This window comes from Salvelinus alpinus, chromosome 8, assembly GCF_045679555.1.
Source record: "Salvelinus alpinus chromosome 8, SLU_Salpinus.1, whole genome shotgun sequence".
Classification (NCBI taxonomy): domain Eukaryota; kingdom Metazoa; phylum Chordata; class Actinopteri; order Salmoniformes; family Salmonidae; genus Salvelinus; species Salvelinus alpinus.
In genome coordinates, this window is record NC_092093.1 from 38,910,014 (window position 1) to 38,925,766 (window position 15,753).

At 39.3% G+C, this 15,753-nt stretch overlaps 2 protein-coding genes across 2 annotated transcripts in view; one reads left to right on the forward strand and one right to left on the reverse strand.

Annotated features, from left to right (window-relative positions):
- The window catches only part of LOC139583084 (5'-3' exoribonuclease 2-like), a 32,659-nt gene extending 26,812 nt beyond the window's left edge, over positions 1-5,847 (forward strand). Inside the window, exons 28-30 of the mRNA XM_071413827.1 lie at positions 840-909; positions 4,081-4,267; positions 4,425-5,847. Of these exons, the coding sequence (XP_071269928.1) occupies positions 840-909; positions 4,081-4,267; positions 4,425-4,487 (320 nt within the window). The 3' untranslated portion in view covers positions 4,488-5,847. The remainder of the gene's footprint in view (positions 1-839; positions 910-4,080; positions 4,268-4,424) is intronic.
- LOC139583085 (homeobox protein Nkx-2.4-like) lies at positions 5,568-7,411 on the reverse strand. Its single transcript, XM_071413828.1, has 2 exons — positions 6,922-7,411; positions 5,568-6,747 (listed from the first exon to the last, which is right to left on the reverse strand). The coding sequence occupies exons 1-2, from the start codon at positions 7,286-7,288 to the stop codon at positions 6,080-6,082; spliced, it is 1,035 nt and encodes a 344-aa protein (XP_071269929.1). The 5' UTR covers positions 7,289-7,411; the 3' UTR covers positions 5,568-6,079.
- Between the last annotated feature and the right edge of the window lie 8,342 nt (positions 7,412-15,753).

Sequence of the window (15,753 nt, forward strand, 5' to 3'; positions counted from 1 at the left end):
CTCCAATCCAGGTTTGTAAATGACTGGCTTTTCTTTGCTGAAGTTCTTTTCATTTCACCCCGCCCCCTCTCCTCCCGTCTCAGCCACTCACCAGGCCTGCCCCTATAAACAAACAAGTCCAGGGCTTGCAGCTGGTCATTGCCTTGGCAACAGCGGATCTGGAAGAAGCCGCTCTCGCTACTTTTTTAAAAGTGTGGCTTTGTGAAGGGGCTCGCCACGATGGAACCAGGGGTACTTGAGTCATCCACAATGCTGCCCGCTGAATGCTTATTTCATTTTGCCGGAGACAAGAAATGCAAATGCAGCATTTTTTCTCTCTCTCTTTCCCCCCCCCACCTCAAATCCTATTGTGGTTTAGTGCTTGAATGGACTTAATTTTATCATTGTGACTTTCTTTTGATCCGTTTTTAGATTGAAATCTATGGGTTTCATATTGAGGTTAAGGCTGAAGTGAACTGGGTTAATTAACTTTAATACATTTTTTTACACACAGTCTGTTGTATGCTAAACCCGAGTTTCCGTTTTGATTCGCAAACATTGCGTGCAACAGATTTAACTTTCACTCGAAGGGATTGCTTTGGAATGGATTCCTTGGAATCTCACTGTGTCAAACTAGCATTTTCACTAAACAGAAGTCTCCTAGCTGGTTTTATCTATGCAATATGTACTGAGGTGTATAAAAGTGACACTGATGGCAACTCATCAGAACCAAATTCTTAGGTAGGTACACCTTAAGTATTGCTGTTTTTAAAAGGGTGTTTTGCTCTCGATAGGTTAGTAGCGTGTTAGGGACATTGGTTCCCCAGAACCACTTTCTGAATGTCTCTCTTTTGTCACAGATTCCAGGCAGCAGGGTCTTCTAGGGGCACCTCCCCCATTCAACCCTAACCCTGTACAGCAATATCCAAGGTGAGTCTACGGCATTGTCTGCTTTTAATACATAGGCGTGTATTCACAAGGCCTTTCATCCTGGGCAGTGACATTTATATATACACTTTACAAACTGATGTTGTAGTATTTCTCCAAAGCCCCCACTGCAGTGTAGGAAATTAACCATGGTAGTACCTTTTTTTTTTTATTATTACATATGAGGTTTAGTGTAATATACAGTACCAGTCAAAAGTTTGGACACCTACTCAGTCGAGGGTTTTTATTTTTACTTTTTTCTACATTGTAGAATAATAAAGACATCAACTAGGAATAACACACATGGAATCGTGTAGTAACCAAAAAAGTGTTAAACAAATCAAAATATATTTGAGATTCTTCAAAGTAGCCACCCTTTGCCTTAATGACAGCTTTGCACACTTGGCATTCTCAAAACCAGCATCATGAGGTAGTCACCTGGAATGCGTTTCAATTAACAGGTGTGCCGTGTTCAAAGTTAATTTGTGGATTTTCTTTCCTCAATGCGTTTTGAGCCAATCAAGGTAGGGGTGGTATACAGAAGATAGCCCTATTTGGTAAAAGACCAAGTTCATATTATGGCAAGAACAGCTCAAATAAGCTAAGAGAAACGACAGTCCATCATTAGTTTAAGACCTCAAGTGCAGTTGCAAAAACCATCAAGCGCAATGATGAAACTGGCTCTCATGAGGACCGCCACAGGAAAGTAAGACCCAGAGTTACCTCTGCTGCAGAGGATAAGTTCTTTAGTTACCAGCCTCAGAAATTGCAGCCCAAATTAAATGCTTCAGAGTTCAAGTAACAGACATCTCAACATCGACTGTTCAGAGAAGACTGAATCAGGCCTTCATGGTCGAATTGCTGCAATGAAACCACTACTGAAGGACACCAATAAGAAGAAGACTTGCTTGGGCCAAGAAACACGAGCAATGGACATTAGACCGGTGGACATCTGTCCTTTGGTCTGATGAGTCCAAATTAGATTTTTGGTTCCAACTGCCGTGGCTTTGTGACACAGTAGGTGAATGGATGATCTCCGCATGTATGGTTCCCACTGTGACGCATGGAGGAGGAGGTGCTTTGCTGGTGACACTCAGTGATTTACTTAGAAATCAAGGCACACTTAACCAGCATGGCTACCACAGCATTCTGCAGCGATATGCCATCCCATCTGGTTTGCGCTTAGTGGGACTGTCATTTAATTTTACAACAGAACAATGACCCAAAACACACCTCCAGGCTGTGTATAGGCTATTTGACCAAGAAGGAAAGTGATGGAGTGCTGCATGCGATGACCTGGCCTCCACAATCACCTGACCTCATCCCAATTGAGATGGTTTGGGATGAGTTGGACCGCAGAGTGAAGGAAAAGCAGCCAGCATATGTGGGAACTCCTTCAAGACTGTTGGAAAAGCATTCCAGGTGAAGCTGGTTGAGAGAATGCCAAGAGTGTGCAAAACTGTCATCAAGGCAAAGGGTGGCTACTTTGAAGAACATCTAATATAAAATGTATTTTGATTTTTTTTAACACTTTCTTTGGTTACTACATGAGTCCAAGTGTGTTTCATAGTTTTGATGTATTCACTATTATTCTACTTTGTAGAAAATGGTAAGAATAAAGAAAAACCCTTGAATGAGTAGGTGTGTACAAACTTTTGACAGCTACTGTATGTGGTTAGTAGAAAATATTCCAGTGGTTTAGTGGTAACTACGGAGTCACACTTAATGTCCAGGTAGATGACAGGCCTTCCTATATTAGTTGAGCCCACTGGGCTGCACCATGGGGGGGCTTAGATGAATTAAGAATTTGGGAGTGCTAAACAAATTTCTCTTGAGGTTTGGCCAACTTAACGAGGCATCACTAATACTGCTCCAGCGGTAACATTTCTGCACCACAGCCACTGTGTCCGCACAGACCCGCCATTGTTTCTGGCTCCAGACCTCTTGAAAGACTAATCAGCTTCTTTGGTTCAACTTTTCAGGCCTACCAGGCCTATTGTGGCTCTCTGTCACCTTAGGTCACTAGTTATTAGTGGGCGAATTGAAAACAGTTTCTTTTAACTACTTATACGAACGGGACCGAAATGCAACTCATAAGGAACTTATGAGATTACAGATTCCAGTGCTCAGTTAAGTCTGGCATTGGGGAAGAATGTGACATGGTTCAATAATGAGGGATGGGCCCCCTCTACGACGGTTTCTACTTTTTCCCTTGGCCTATTGTAGTGAATAAGATGAGACCTTAATGCGGTGGCTTGGCTTATGGATGGACACATTGCTGAGTTGTTATTCATGGAGAGCCACTGTGTGCTCATCACAAACAGGAAATGTGGTGTCCTCATTTCAGGGATGAATGTAGTTCATGATTCAAGCCACATTTAAATGTATGGTTTATTTCATACTCTGGCATGAATTTAATATTCTTATACTCTCAATCATGTGAAATTGGTGGCCCTTTAAAAAAAAATCTGTTATGAATTCAATCTCCAGGTCTATACCAATTAGCAGGGATGTTGCTAGGTCACCACGGTCAATTTGAAGGCTGCATCAATAGAACTTGAAACATATATATTTTCTTTTTGCTCCTGGTCAGGTGCTCTGACATATTTAGACTGAGTAAATGGGTAGGACAAATGCAGGCCTAAAGCCCAAATTTTCCAGCATGGCAAATGTGTTTTGTAGCTGTCAATTAGGAGGAAAGACTGAACTTTCTTTGGAATTCAATACAAAATCTGATTTGTTTATTTGAGTAGGGCCGGGACGATACCAGGATCGCGACACGGAAACAACACAAAGTGGATTTAACTTTTGTTGGAAACCAACGTTATGTTGTCATCCAGTCACATGTATTTGTTTTCCAAACTATGGAACACCATATTTTACATACAGTAGGTTTTTAAAGGACCAAAGATTTTAGTCTTCGTGTTTTAATTTTTGCCATTGAAAAAATATTGCGATACTGGTATCTCTCCGGCCCTAATCATTAGCTAGATGTTTTAACTTCATGTTGAACTAATCTGCATCGTTTTAGAATCAAAGGCAAATTGGCAGTGATGTAGTTTTAGTAATCTTCTACAACATGGCAGTTAAGAACCCGAATTGCAATGTAGGAATACAGTCCATAAATTTTAAAATCCAAAATGACAATTAATTGTAATGTTTGTTCCCCCACAGGCAGCAGTATAGTAGTAGTGGTGGTGGGCACGGCTGGGACCGGTCGATGCAGTCCCAGGGAGCTGCCTACCAGCAGAACTTGCAGAGAGGAGGCCATGGAGGGGGGCAGGGTCAGGGTGGCTACCACCAGCAACGTGGTCAGGATGACCGTAGAGGAGACCGCAGAGACGACCGTGGAGGACAACCGGTAACTACATGACTTTGACCATGTCCACCTGACAAGGAGGACACCTCCAGATAATTTATGCATACTATACTCCACTAATGTCTGCCGTCTTTGCTCTTTATGCTTTTATTTACTGTGCAGCCCTTCTGACCGGTTTGGTCCTTTCTGTGTTTTACAGGGATACAGCTCTGGACGGAGTTACCCCTTGCCACCCCCAGCAAGAAGATACAATTGGAGTTAAATTTAGACTTAGCTGGGCAGAAGAAGGCGAATATGATTTTTTTTTTTTTTCGCTATATTTGTCTTTCAGGCTGTTTTACTTATAAGATGTTTTCTTTTAATAATACCGATAATGTTCTTATGTACTGAATTTTTAAGAATAATGCCTGTACAACTTGTGAAATACAAGTTAGTCAAGACAATTGTGTCATTGTCAGTTTGTTTGTAAAGTTGATATTGACCCCTCTAATTTAGATTACCTTCATATTTTATTTCAATTTTTCATAAATAGCCAAATTTAAACTATTCAGCTATTTGCATCACAAACCTTACATTTTTCAAATCATATTCCTCTATCAATTCTCACAATCGCCATAAGCTTTCTGATGTGAAGCATTCATTGAAAAATGTAAACTAAATATTCCTAAATCATGAACATGGCAAATCTTTAGACAATGGTTTAATTATTTTCGATTTTTTTTTTTTTTTTGTCAATTCAAAATTCCTTAGCGGTTGCTAAGCTCCATAGCGGCTTTGTTTGAGACATAATTACATAGCCTAATCAAAAAACATATTTCATTTCCTACCGGTTTTAATAAATCAGTCTTTCCCAGTTTCACAGGTACAGAAGTAACTTTATGGTCCTCTAAATATATTTAATGTCTCCATTCAGTGCCCCTTTATTTAATGCGGACCCTATTATTATAAAGTAGGCAAATTTATCACTAATAGTTAGCATTTTTGCTTGCTTATATTTCAAATGTTCAAATCAAAGAGCCCACGAATAACAAATTATATTTATTGAAAATTTGAAAAAACAATTGAGCTCAGTTGTTACAGTGGTTTGGAAATTCTCGCCTTTCATCTTTGTCTTACATTGTTTGCCCAAATCAGTCGCAGTCCAATTTTAAATATCCTGCAAATAGTCTTGCATTTTAGGACTTTATCATGCTATAGACTACGTGCTTAAATATGTTTACTTAACCAGGCCTGCTTGTAACGGCAATTAATATTGGAATTTATATTTTTTGACTCTTTCGTTCAATAATTGGGTGATAAGAACTAATAACAAATGTAATTGCATTAGGCCAACGTCTTCATCAAAATTGATATGCTTACATGTCAAGCGATTTATTGTTAGTTAAACTGGATTGTGATTTGTTTATATGTATGCTATGCATCAATCACATTTGTAATTTACAAAAAATTATCGAACAAATGTTTCGTTTAAAAACAATCACTGTCACATGAAATGTGTTAACTATATATACAGTTCAGGTTCATTAATCGAAATATTACAATACTTTGGCCTGATACCCTCAATGTGTCCTTTTAAAGAATTTAATTCCAACAAATAAAACTTCACTCCCTTAACACCGTCACCGAGTGCTTGGAGTCTAATTTTTATCAAATACTCTTCATCAAAGGTAAAACACGCACGGTCGACTTTCTTAAAAATAGGTGGTCTATGCACCTCTCAAATGTCAAGGAAGTATGGTGCTTCTGTTGTCCATGTCACCAACGACCACTGTCCTTCCCGATGTTTTTGTTCGTCTTAAAATCCACTTGACGTGTTCTCCAGAATGAAAATATAAAATGGCAGGTTTCTCCCTTTTACCAAGTTCTGCCATAAAGCAGGTTTGAACTGACCATGTTATTGGTGTACTCGATGAGACCCGCGTCAGTCTGAGACATGTTTATCTGGCTGTGTAGAATAGGGGAACTGGGGGACATTTCCTCCAGTTCTTCGGATGATAACGGATTATTCACCTGCTGGTTATGGTGATTGACCACCGCACTGCCCGATGCCGTCATCGCACCACCGGACACGTTCTGCTGCTGCTGCACCTGCTGATGCCCAGACGTCGGTATGCTTGACCCGTTCTGGCAGGGTTTGCCATCCTTCACGAGAACCGGGACTGCTACCCGCCTCGGTGACTGTTGCTGTGGGCACACACTGCCGTTCTCCTGTTGAATCTGCTGGTTCGCTTTGTCCTTTGCTTGGCGTTTCATTTTGTACCTGTGGTTCTGAAACCAAATTTTTACCTGGGTCGGCGTCAGGTGGATCATGCTTGCCAGGTGTTCTCTCTCGGGTGCCGACAGGTATTTCTGCTGCTTAAAGCGCCTCTCCAGCTCGTACACCTGGGCCTGAGAGAACAGCACCCGTCGTTTTCTCCTGGGCGCAGAGTGTAAGGTGACCATGGATTTGGTAGGATCCATCCCTGCCAACGTCCCCATCCCGGTCATGTTCATCCCAGTGGAAGCCCCCATGAATCTAGAAACTTTAATGGCACAGAGTTAAATAAATGAATATTAGACACCGGTTAGAATTATTTGAATTGAATCGTGGTGCGCAATGCAATTATCCACCATTTCAAGTTGTGGTTTACATTTAAGTTATTCAAAACGAATTGCATTTCTTAAAAGTAACATCATAGGCTACTTGTTCAACTTACTTGTTGGGTAGCGGGGTTCGGTGTTTGCGCTATACCATGCAGTTGCTGCTGCGCCGTTTCTCATTGTGTCTTGGTAAGACGGGAGGTCTCCCATATTCCCGATGCTCCCATTACAGTAGCCTCCTATGGCACTGGAAAATTGAGAGACGCTGTGTGGCATGTGATAGGTGCTCGCCACCCCGGTGTTATGGCACATGGAGTGCTGCTGGATGCCTGGTTGAGACACCTGAGTTTGTCGGTATGCGCCCAGCGAAGACGCGAGGTTCCCTGTACTGTCCATGCCTCCAAACTTTCTGTAGGTCTCCTCGATCGGGCTTAAAATATCTGTCACTGAGAAAGGAGTTGAGTGCTTTGGGCTCAAGGACATGGTTTAGCCCGCAGGTGAATTTGGCTGAACGCGGAACAAGTCCGACCGTAGTGTCTCTATTGCAGGACACCTACAAGAGTACTTGTGAGTCCGTCTGAGATTTCTAATGGGTCGCCTTGGAGAAGGAGGGGAGCCTTGGGCGCTCTTGTCTTGACTCTAGCCAGGCGCCAGGTTTACGACAAACACGAGGGGCGGAGCAACGAGCCAAACAAGCCAACAATGGGCATTGACATTTTAACCGGGTAATTTAGGAACATTTTACTTTTGAGTTAAGATAAGCAAGATGCCATTTTAGATGGTTTAAACGTCAGCTTAATAAATACCTGTGATATGGAACTAATTCGAAAAGTATATATTTTTTGATTCTTTGGTCGGATTTCAAGTGAGGCAATGGGCTATAGTTTAGGTGCATTCGGGTAAAGCTGTTGCTCCAGCCCAAAAATAAAATAGCAACCTTTTTCTAAACTCGAGAGCTCTTCGAACAGACACGAGAGACCGAATCAGAGACCGAATCAGGCACCACAATGAAGACTTTCTTTCACCATCCAACCTGTCACATTCTGCTCATTTTGCGTTTAAGGGTGTGATTATATTTATTTTTCCAATTACAAATTGGTAGGCTTGCATTACCCCATACAATAACGATCATAAAAATTATATAATTTTTGCTTCTTTACTAAATGTAATCAGACAATACAATGGATTAGTATTAAAATAATACTTTATTCAAATCATATTTAGATGTGAAAATAACCAACCCCATGTTATTAATCGCGTTTAATGGGTCACTCATTGGAAGACAAAAATTCCACTTTTGCTTACTTGTGCAGTAATCCTGGTACTTTCCAATTAGGCCTACTTAATTGTGGACATGGGAACGGATAGAGTAGCCTATGGCACAATGTCCTACACCGCAAAGATGGCATGGATTCAAATCAATGTTCAGTCCTTGATGTGAACGAGATTCATCAAAGACAATTAAATGTGTATTAAGTCCTTATCTATTTTAAAATAAAAAAGATGGATCACCAGTAGCATGCTAATTGAGTTAATAACTCATTGTTGCCATTTACTTTGATCTATAATGGTCATTTATCTCTGGTAGACCACCGGACAAAGGCTGGTTGAATCAACGTTGCTTCCATGTCATTTAAACAACAAAATGTGTGTGACCTTGAATGAAGATGGAGAAGTTATTGGACTTCTAAAAAGTTGTCAACATAAGCGAATATTTATTTTTTACCGAACTTTTAACCTAAATCCAATGACATGGTGACATTTTGTTGATTTCACATTGAATTAATATAAGTTGACAGCTCAACCAAAAACGGTCTTTAAACTGACGTCTGTGCCCAGTGAGAAACGAGTTCACCTGCTCATCCAATGCTTCAGAGGTAGGCTATGCGAGCCGCATGCAGGCTAATCTGAACAATTAAAAAATGTAGGCCTTACGGTGATTTCGCGATTTAAGTTACTATAAAACTGTCTAAATCATTTTAGGCTACCTAGAATGTTTGAGAGGTATTAACTTGACAACAGGTGAATTGATTTCCGTGACAAAAGATAATTTCAATCTGTTTTAAATGAATTATACTTGATATAATTTCTTATCCGTGCAGATAGCGGTAGTCTATATGCTAAAGTCCCTGTGGCAGAAAGAGATGGCAAGGCCAGGGAATGACATTTGTGCAGCCCACACACTGATGCATGTTGAAACATTTATTTTTTTAGAATTTAAGAATTGTTTTATGAATGAGAATTTTTCAGATTTTAGGCCAAGTATGGTAATCAAATCATATAAAACGTATTTTCTTGATAAATGGCCTTGTCTTGATTCTGTCTGATAGGCGATCTTGCTTAGTCAAGATGTAGGTTTAGGCAATTTTTCTGTAGACCACTTTTTAAAATTCTGATTGGCTATAGCCTAATTTATCAACTATTTAATTTGGATACCATTTTGCTCTTTAATTCCTGTTAGGCCTAGGCTACATCAAAGTTTTCAGCCCAGCACAATTGTAGCATCGGCTATAATGCTCATTGTTAAAATATGTTCAGATCGGATAAAATCTTAGTTGTCTGCTTTCCATAATGCATCTGTTGAATGAGCCGTATAATTCATAATAACCGAATTGTATTGTGGTGGATGGCTCTTTTCGGTCTTTTTCCTGGATGTAGCCCCATGCAAATAACCAAACCGCTCAACCTCGTGGACCTTTCAAAGGGTATGGTTATGGGCTCCTGCACTCAAATTTCTTCCATTCCAACTACGTTCCCATTATCATGACTGCATGGGGAAGCATTCGATAACAAAAATAGCAATGACTTCGGTCTTTCTATTGAAACTTGCATGTCTCGGGACCATAAATACAAAGGCCTATATTCACAAAATGTTCTTCGATTTTATGTACACTATCGCTTGTGCTGGTATATAGCATGAAAAGGGAATCTTTCCTGCTCGGGTCTGTTGAATTCCAGCTTATTGCAGGTAACTTGTATTTGTCTTAATGATGTTTTCATTTACTGTAACTTTTGAATGAATACCTGATCAATGTTAATTCAACCGGTAAAATTAGACTCAAATTGTTATGATAGATTGGTGTTCCATAACCTAATCGTTGGTGTAGCTATGGAAAACAGGATAATTACGGCGCTTCTTCACATGTTACAACATCATATATATATATATCCTAGGAAGCATAAGACAACCCCAAAATAGGTCAAAATCGTAGCCTATAGGAATTTATTTGCGTGTTATTACATTATTAGGCTACATCATTATAGAAATATCTATAGACATAACTTTCATATTATTAATCAAGTCCAAGGAATGTTCCATTTAGACTACATACTGTTTTGCACTAGCTCGTAAATTCAATATCACTTGTAATCAGATCAACATGTGCACCATAACTGATATAGCACAAAGCACGACAGACATTTTGATTGGGAAAGAACATAGGAGACACTCGAGCACTAATCAGAACAATCACCCTCAATGATATAGGCCTATGTTTGGACGTCAAATCATATTTTTTTGCATTCCAGCATTGACCGATGCTCTTAAGGTGACTGTGGCCTTCAGTAACTAACTATAGTGTGAATTCTGAACAATCTTTGAATTGTGTCAACGTTGTGCTATTTACTAGCTCTATAATGTTGCATCACCTCTCTATCCCCCATAAACGCACAGCCTACTTGCATATCAAACATTTTGAGATAATAAACAAAAAACGCAAGCAACTCTTTTGAGGTTATATTTGAAAAGATCCCGAACGTCTTGGAGTAGAGGGATGGCATATTTGCTATCAATGGGGCACTTGATGCATTCCGCCATCACTGGCTCAATAACATGAGAGAGATTTGGAGAGGTCAGTAAAGGGGTTCAGCGCTTAGAGTGAGGGCCCGGGTCCTGAACCGTTCCAGCTAACGCACCGGAGATGTAAGTGAAGCAAATGAGCTTGTGTGGAGTCCGTGCTTGTTAACCCAATTCAACAAAATGAAAAGCTATGATCTCAACTTTCATGTCACGGCGAGGGCAACAAGAAAGAAACAAGATGGATGGAAATTATTCACCGGAGTATTTTTGTAGCGAACACTGTTCGTCGGTTTCAGAATGTTGGACAATTGTGGTATATTCCTTTCTCAGGCGAAACACTTACAGAAGTGGAATCCCAGATCTTCGCAAAACAAATGGCAGCTGTATAAAGCTACGGGCCAGTGCTGCAAACTACCAAAGGCAACGCATCGTGTTGCAACAGCGTTCCATGTGCACCGGACGATGGAAAAGGCCCCCATGACCACAATCAACCTGTAGGCCTGCTCTCTTTGTTTGGGCAATGCCTTATGAACGATTCGTTCATTTCAATTACACCAAAAGCTGTGGGTATTGGCTCAACGGAGGGCCTAGGCTATGTTTGCCGATGACACTGTCTGACAATATTGTAAACAATGACAATATGTTTCAAAAGAGAAGTCACATTTACATATTAAGGTTCCACGGCAGGTGCACCGTTGCTATCGCTTGGAGGTAGGCTAGCCTATAAACACTATCAAAATAGGTTTTTGAGCATGCACGAGAAAAATCGCGTTGGTGGTCTGGAGAGTGCAGTGGTAGCCTAAATTAATAAATCAAGAATTGGAATATGAATTTATTTGATACAGTGGTGAAATAAGTATAGTCTACTAATCTTCATTTTGACATTCAGAAGAAACGTCATGGCACGATAAAACGTCAGGCCTAGTCATTGCTTTGCAATCGAATGTCAGCTAGCCTGTCACCGAAGAATTATGGATAATAGGGAATTGTTTTAGCTTATTACGTATAAATATATTATCTCATAAACATTTTGTAATATTTTTAATTGATGTAACGGAAGCACTTCGGTAACTTGTAAAGAGCATTTTAAGCATTGCGAAGAAAAAGTTGTATTATAGACACCATTGATGCCTACTGTGCGCCATCTTTTCCAGAAAATTGTATAGGCTGTATACTCACTATATAAAGTACTGGCAGCATAATTACTACTATCCTACTGTAGCAAATAATACTATTATAGACTTATTATTAGAAGTAGATAGCAGATTTTTCTCAAGCTTTCGGCCCAAGAGCGACTTTAATTGATTGCTTCATTGTATTTAGATTTCGCCAATGTGAATTTCAGATTATTGCACCAAACTGTTTAATCTTCTTTCATGAGTAGCAGAGATGAAGTGATCAACGTGTGTGCCAAGCCTCCTCAGTCAAGACCCTCTCATCCACTCCAGTATTATTTGTATTTTAATTCATGTTTCTTATTTTATAAATGAAATTATGCTTATATGTTTTAAGGGGGACGGGGGCTTTAGCATTGGACCAAGTGTGGATTTATAGTGTATTTATTAAAAGTGCGATTTGATTATCAAATGTGATCAAATAAATTATCGTACATAGGCCTAATACTTTAGATAGTTGGGAGGTATTTATTCTAGCAGAATAAATATAAATATTTATATATACACCTTATATATACACCAAGAAATGTCGTGCATTATCAATGAACAAAACTGAAACTTTACGGTTCTAAGCAAATGTTCTTTGTGCATTTTAACTCTTTTTTTTTTAAATGTAAAAAATAATAATATTTGGAAGTGAAATTGGTCAAATGCCATAATCTTTTTGTAAACGGGTTTAACCCCCCTTAGTTTATCCTGTCCTTTGTTTTATTGTCGTTATTACAAATCTTGGAAGCGACTGACACGTTCCGTCTATTCAGTCGGTTATTTATTTGGGTCTGTTCCTCGAAAAGAGTGCCTTTTGCGTCCCTTTTGATATTTTAAGTAGAAACCATGCACCAACATTTTATTTTAGAAACCTGTTATATTAACTGAAGTCCCCTTTAATATAGACCCCAGAGCATTTTAATTAATCAGATTTGTTATATGAACAAAGGCTTGCTACAGTGCCCTCCGTCAACCCTGTGTCACTTCTAGGAAGATTTTAACCCATTTAATCCCCACATTGTAAAGTTTCTCCATCCTTGTAAAGCCCTAGTTATTTTGTTGCTTTGACAAAGTCATTTCTGAAGATTATTATTTAGTCTATTTCATATGATCAGTGAGTCATTGAAGTCTGTCCCGCATTTTAAGGTCAACCCTGTAATGTGAACTAAACTCTAGATTTCAATCATATCCGCTTTAGCCGATATACGCATAGCTGATGTTGGAGGTGGAACTGCATTAGAGCTGTCAAATCCCACAAGCGGAGATTGCCATTGGCTGCACAGAGAAGCATTAAGAGAAATCTCATGCAGCCTTACTTCCAAGTTTGAACACTGGAATGTGAGAAGTCATCTACACCTTGATTAGGATGAAAGAAATCCTCATTATTTTTGTTGAATGATTTTACAATTGGAGCGTAATTTTCTATAGCATACACTCTTTCTGAACGTCTAACAGTAGTGGGGTAGGTGTGGCTTAGCGAGAATGATCGCTAGAGCAGCTGCTCACCGATTTGATGGCTCCAGCACAGTTCCACCGCTGACATCGCCAAACATCCGCTATGCTGGCTGTCTGCTATCGCAGGTTAACGCTTGATCTGATTGAATCTAGGCCTAATAAAACATGTTTTTTTTTTCAAAAGAAACATTGCACATCTAATAGTGAAATCATAGTGTAAAAGCGGTGAGCTAGTTCTACTATTTTATGGCCAGACAGGTCACCCGTGAAACAAATCAGTGTTAGACGTCCATACACGTCTGAGGACGTCGGGAGATATCATGGAAACCGTCCACTAGGGGCAACAATGAGCACTGTTACCTTCAAGTAGGTTTCGGTTTTTCTAGGGCGTTGTGGAACGGGGATGACGGACAGGAGTAAGGATCCTCTGATTCCAAAGGTTGCATTTTGGAATCCAGCGATAGAAAGTCGTTTTTAAAATATTTTTGTTTTATCCCAAACCTTAACCCTTACCTTAACCATTCAGAGTTAATGCCTGACCTTAATAATTCTGAGTTAATGCCTAAACTTAACCTTAACTTAACTGTTATGGTCAACCCAGTTACTTTATTTGGCACTTAAAAGGCACTTACTGCAGATATATATATATTTTTTTTTACCAAGTTACACTTCTCAAAAGGCACAGGAATAGTGGAACGACCAATTTGTTATTCATCCATATCAAAATCTTCATCCACCTGTGATCTCAAAAGAAAAATGAATGTTATAGGATATTGTATTTGAATTGCACCAGCAATCACTAAATAGCCTAGTAAGCTGTTAGACTAGTCGTACCAATGGTGATAATGATGACGATAGGCCCATAGCCTATATACAACTATACTGTGGCTATATAGCCAATCACAAGGCCATCTTTCTCAGGTGTTTCTATGACACACAAATCAATATCAGGTCCAATCACCTAAAGATCACACACATCAATTTGATGACATTCTATTGGCAAGCTTCCATAGTGACTTCAAAAGGAGGTAATATAGACCAATTTCCAGTTCTGGGTATTTCTCCATATAACCCTCCCCAGATGCTGGATACCAGACATCCCAGCCCAAATGCACAACAGCTCTTTGATAGTCTATGTTTAGTCTTTTTATTTATTTATTTGACATTTTGAGGCAAAGCATCAATACTGGTTTGATAGGGAATGTGGATATTTAATGTATTCTATACCACTTTCTTCAATGTCTTTGTTAAGCCAATAAATGGTTTATATTATAGAAAATATAAACGTATATGTGCGTATATAAACATGTTCTATTGTGATTCTTTCCCCTATTGCCAAAACAAATTGAGAGCTACTGTAGTGAAATTTTTATCCATTCTTATTCCTGCACATGTGGCTAGAAAACATCTGTACAAAACAAAGATCCAATGAATATGAATCTGCTGTCTATAATTAAAGGGCCACTTGGAAAGACATGAATATGCAAAGACATCCACCAAGAACAAGGAAGATGTTTGTATTCTGGGAAGAAGACCACTTCGCTGGACATGGCTGATCCTTGCCCTGGTGTATTGTGCATGCACTTGAAATTAACTGTGATTGTGCCTTTGATGTGAGTCATTGTATCATGCTGGCCAATTTAGAGTTTGCAGATACCGGGTGTAATATGACGGCTGTACACTACAGCCTCACACAGCTGAGCCATAGCCCATAGCATACTGTGAGGAGCATAAGAAGAGTCTGTAAGATTTACTTCTGTTCTATGGTAATATGTATATTAAACAAAAATATAAAAGAAACATGCAACAATTTCAAAGATTTTACTGAGTTACGTTTCATATAAATAAATCAGTCAATTGAAATAAATTCATTAGGCCCTGATCTATGGATTCCACATGACCGGGCAGGGTTGGAGGCATGGGTGGGCCTTGTAGGGCATAGAATGACGTTGGAGGCAGCTTGTGGTAGAGAAATGAACATTCAATTCTCTGGCAACAGCTCTGGTGTACGTTCCTGCAGTCAGCATGCCAATTGCACGCTCCCTCAAAACTTGAGACATCTGTGTTGTGTGACAAAACTGCACATTTTAGTGGCCTTTTATTGTCCCCAACACAAGGTGCATCTGTGTAATGACTATGCTGTTTAATCAGCTTCTTGGTATGCCACACCTGCCAGGTGGATGGATTATCTTGGCAAGGGAGAAATGCTCACTAACAACAATGTAAATACATTTGTGCACAAATTTTGAGAGAAGTAACCTTTTTGTGCTAATTGAACATTTCTGTGATTTTTTTATTACAGCTCATGAAACATGGGATCAATACTTTACATGTTGTGTTTATATTTTTGTTCAGTGTAGGATATACCCATTGACTCCTGAAGAATATACCTCATAAATGCCTTATGAGCATAGTACAACTTTATATGCTGATGATATAATAATTCTGTCACGTTGAATATAATGTAATATGTAATATGTATATAATGTAATGATTATAATGTAATATGTAATACGATGGATATTATCACT

Excerpts from the sequence above, each read along its gene's own strand:
- LOC139583085 (XM_071413828.1), bottom strand. The coding sequence starts at position 7,288 with ATGTCCTTGAGCCCAAAGCACTCAACTCCTTTCTCAGTGACAGATATT. Across the intron at positions 6,748-6,921 it reads CGAACCCCGCTACCCAACAA|TTTCTAGATTCATGGGGGCT; the intron begins GTAAGTTGAACA and ends GTGCCATTAAAG.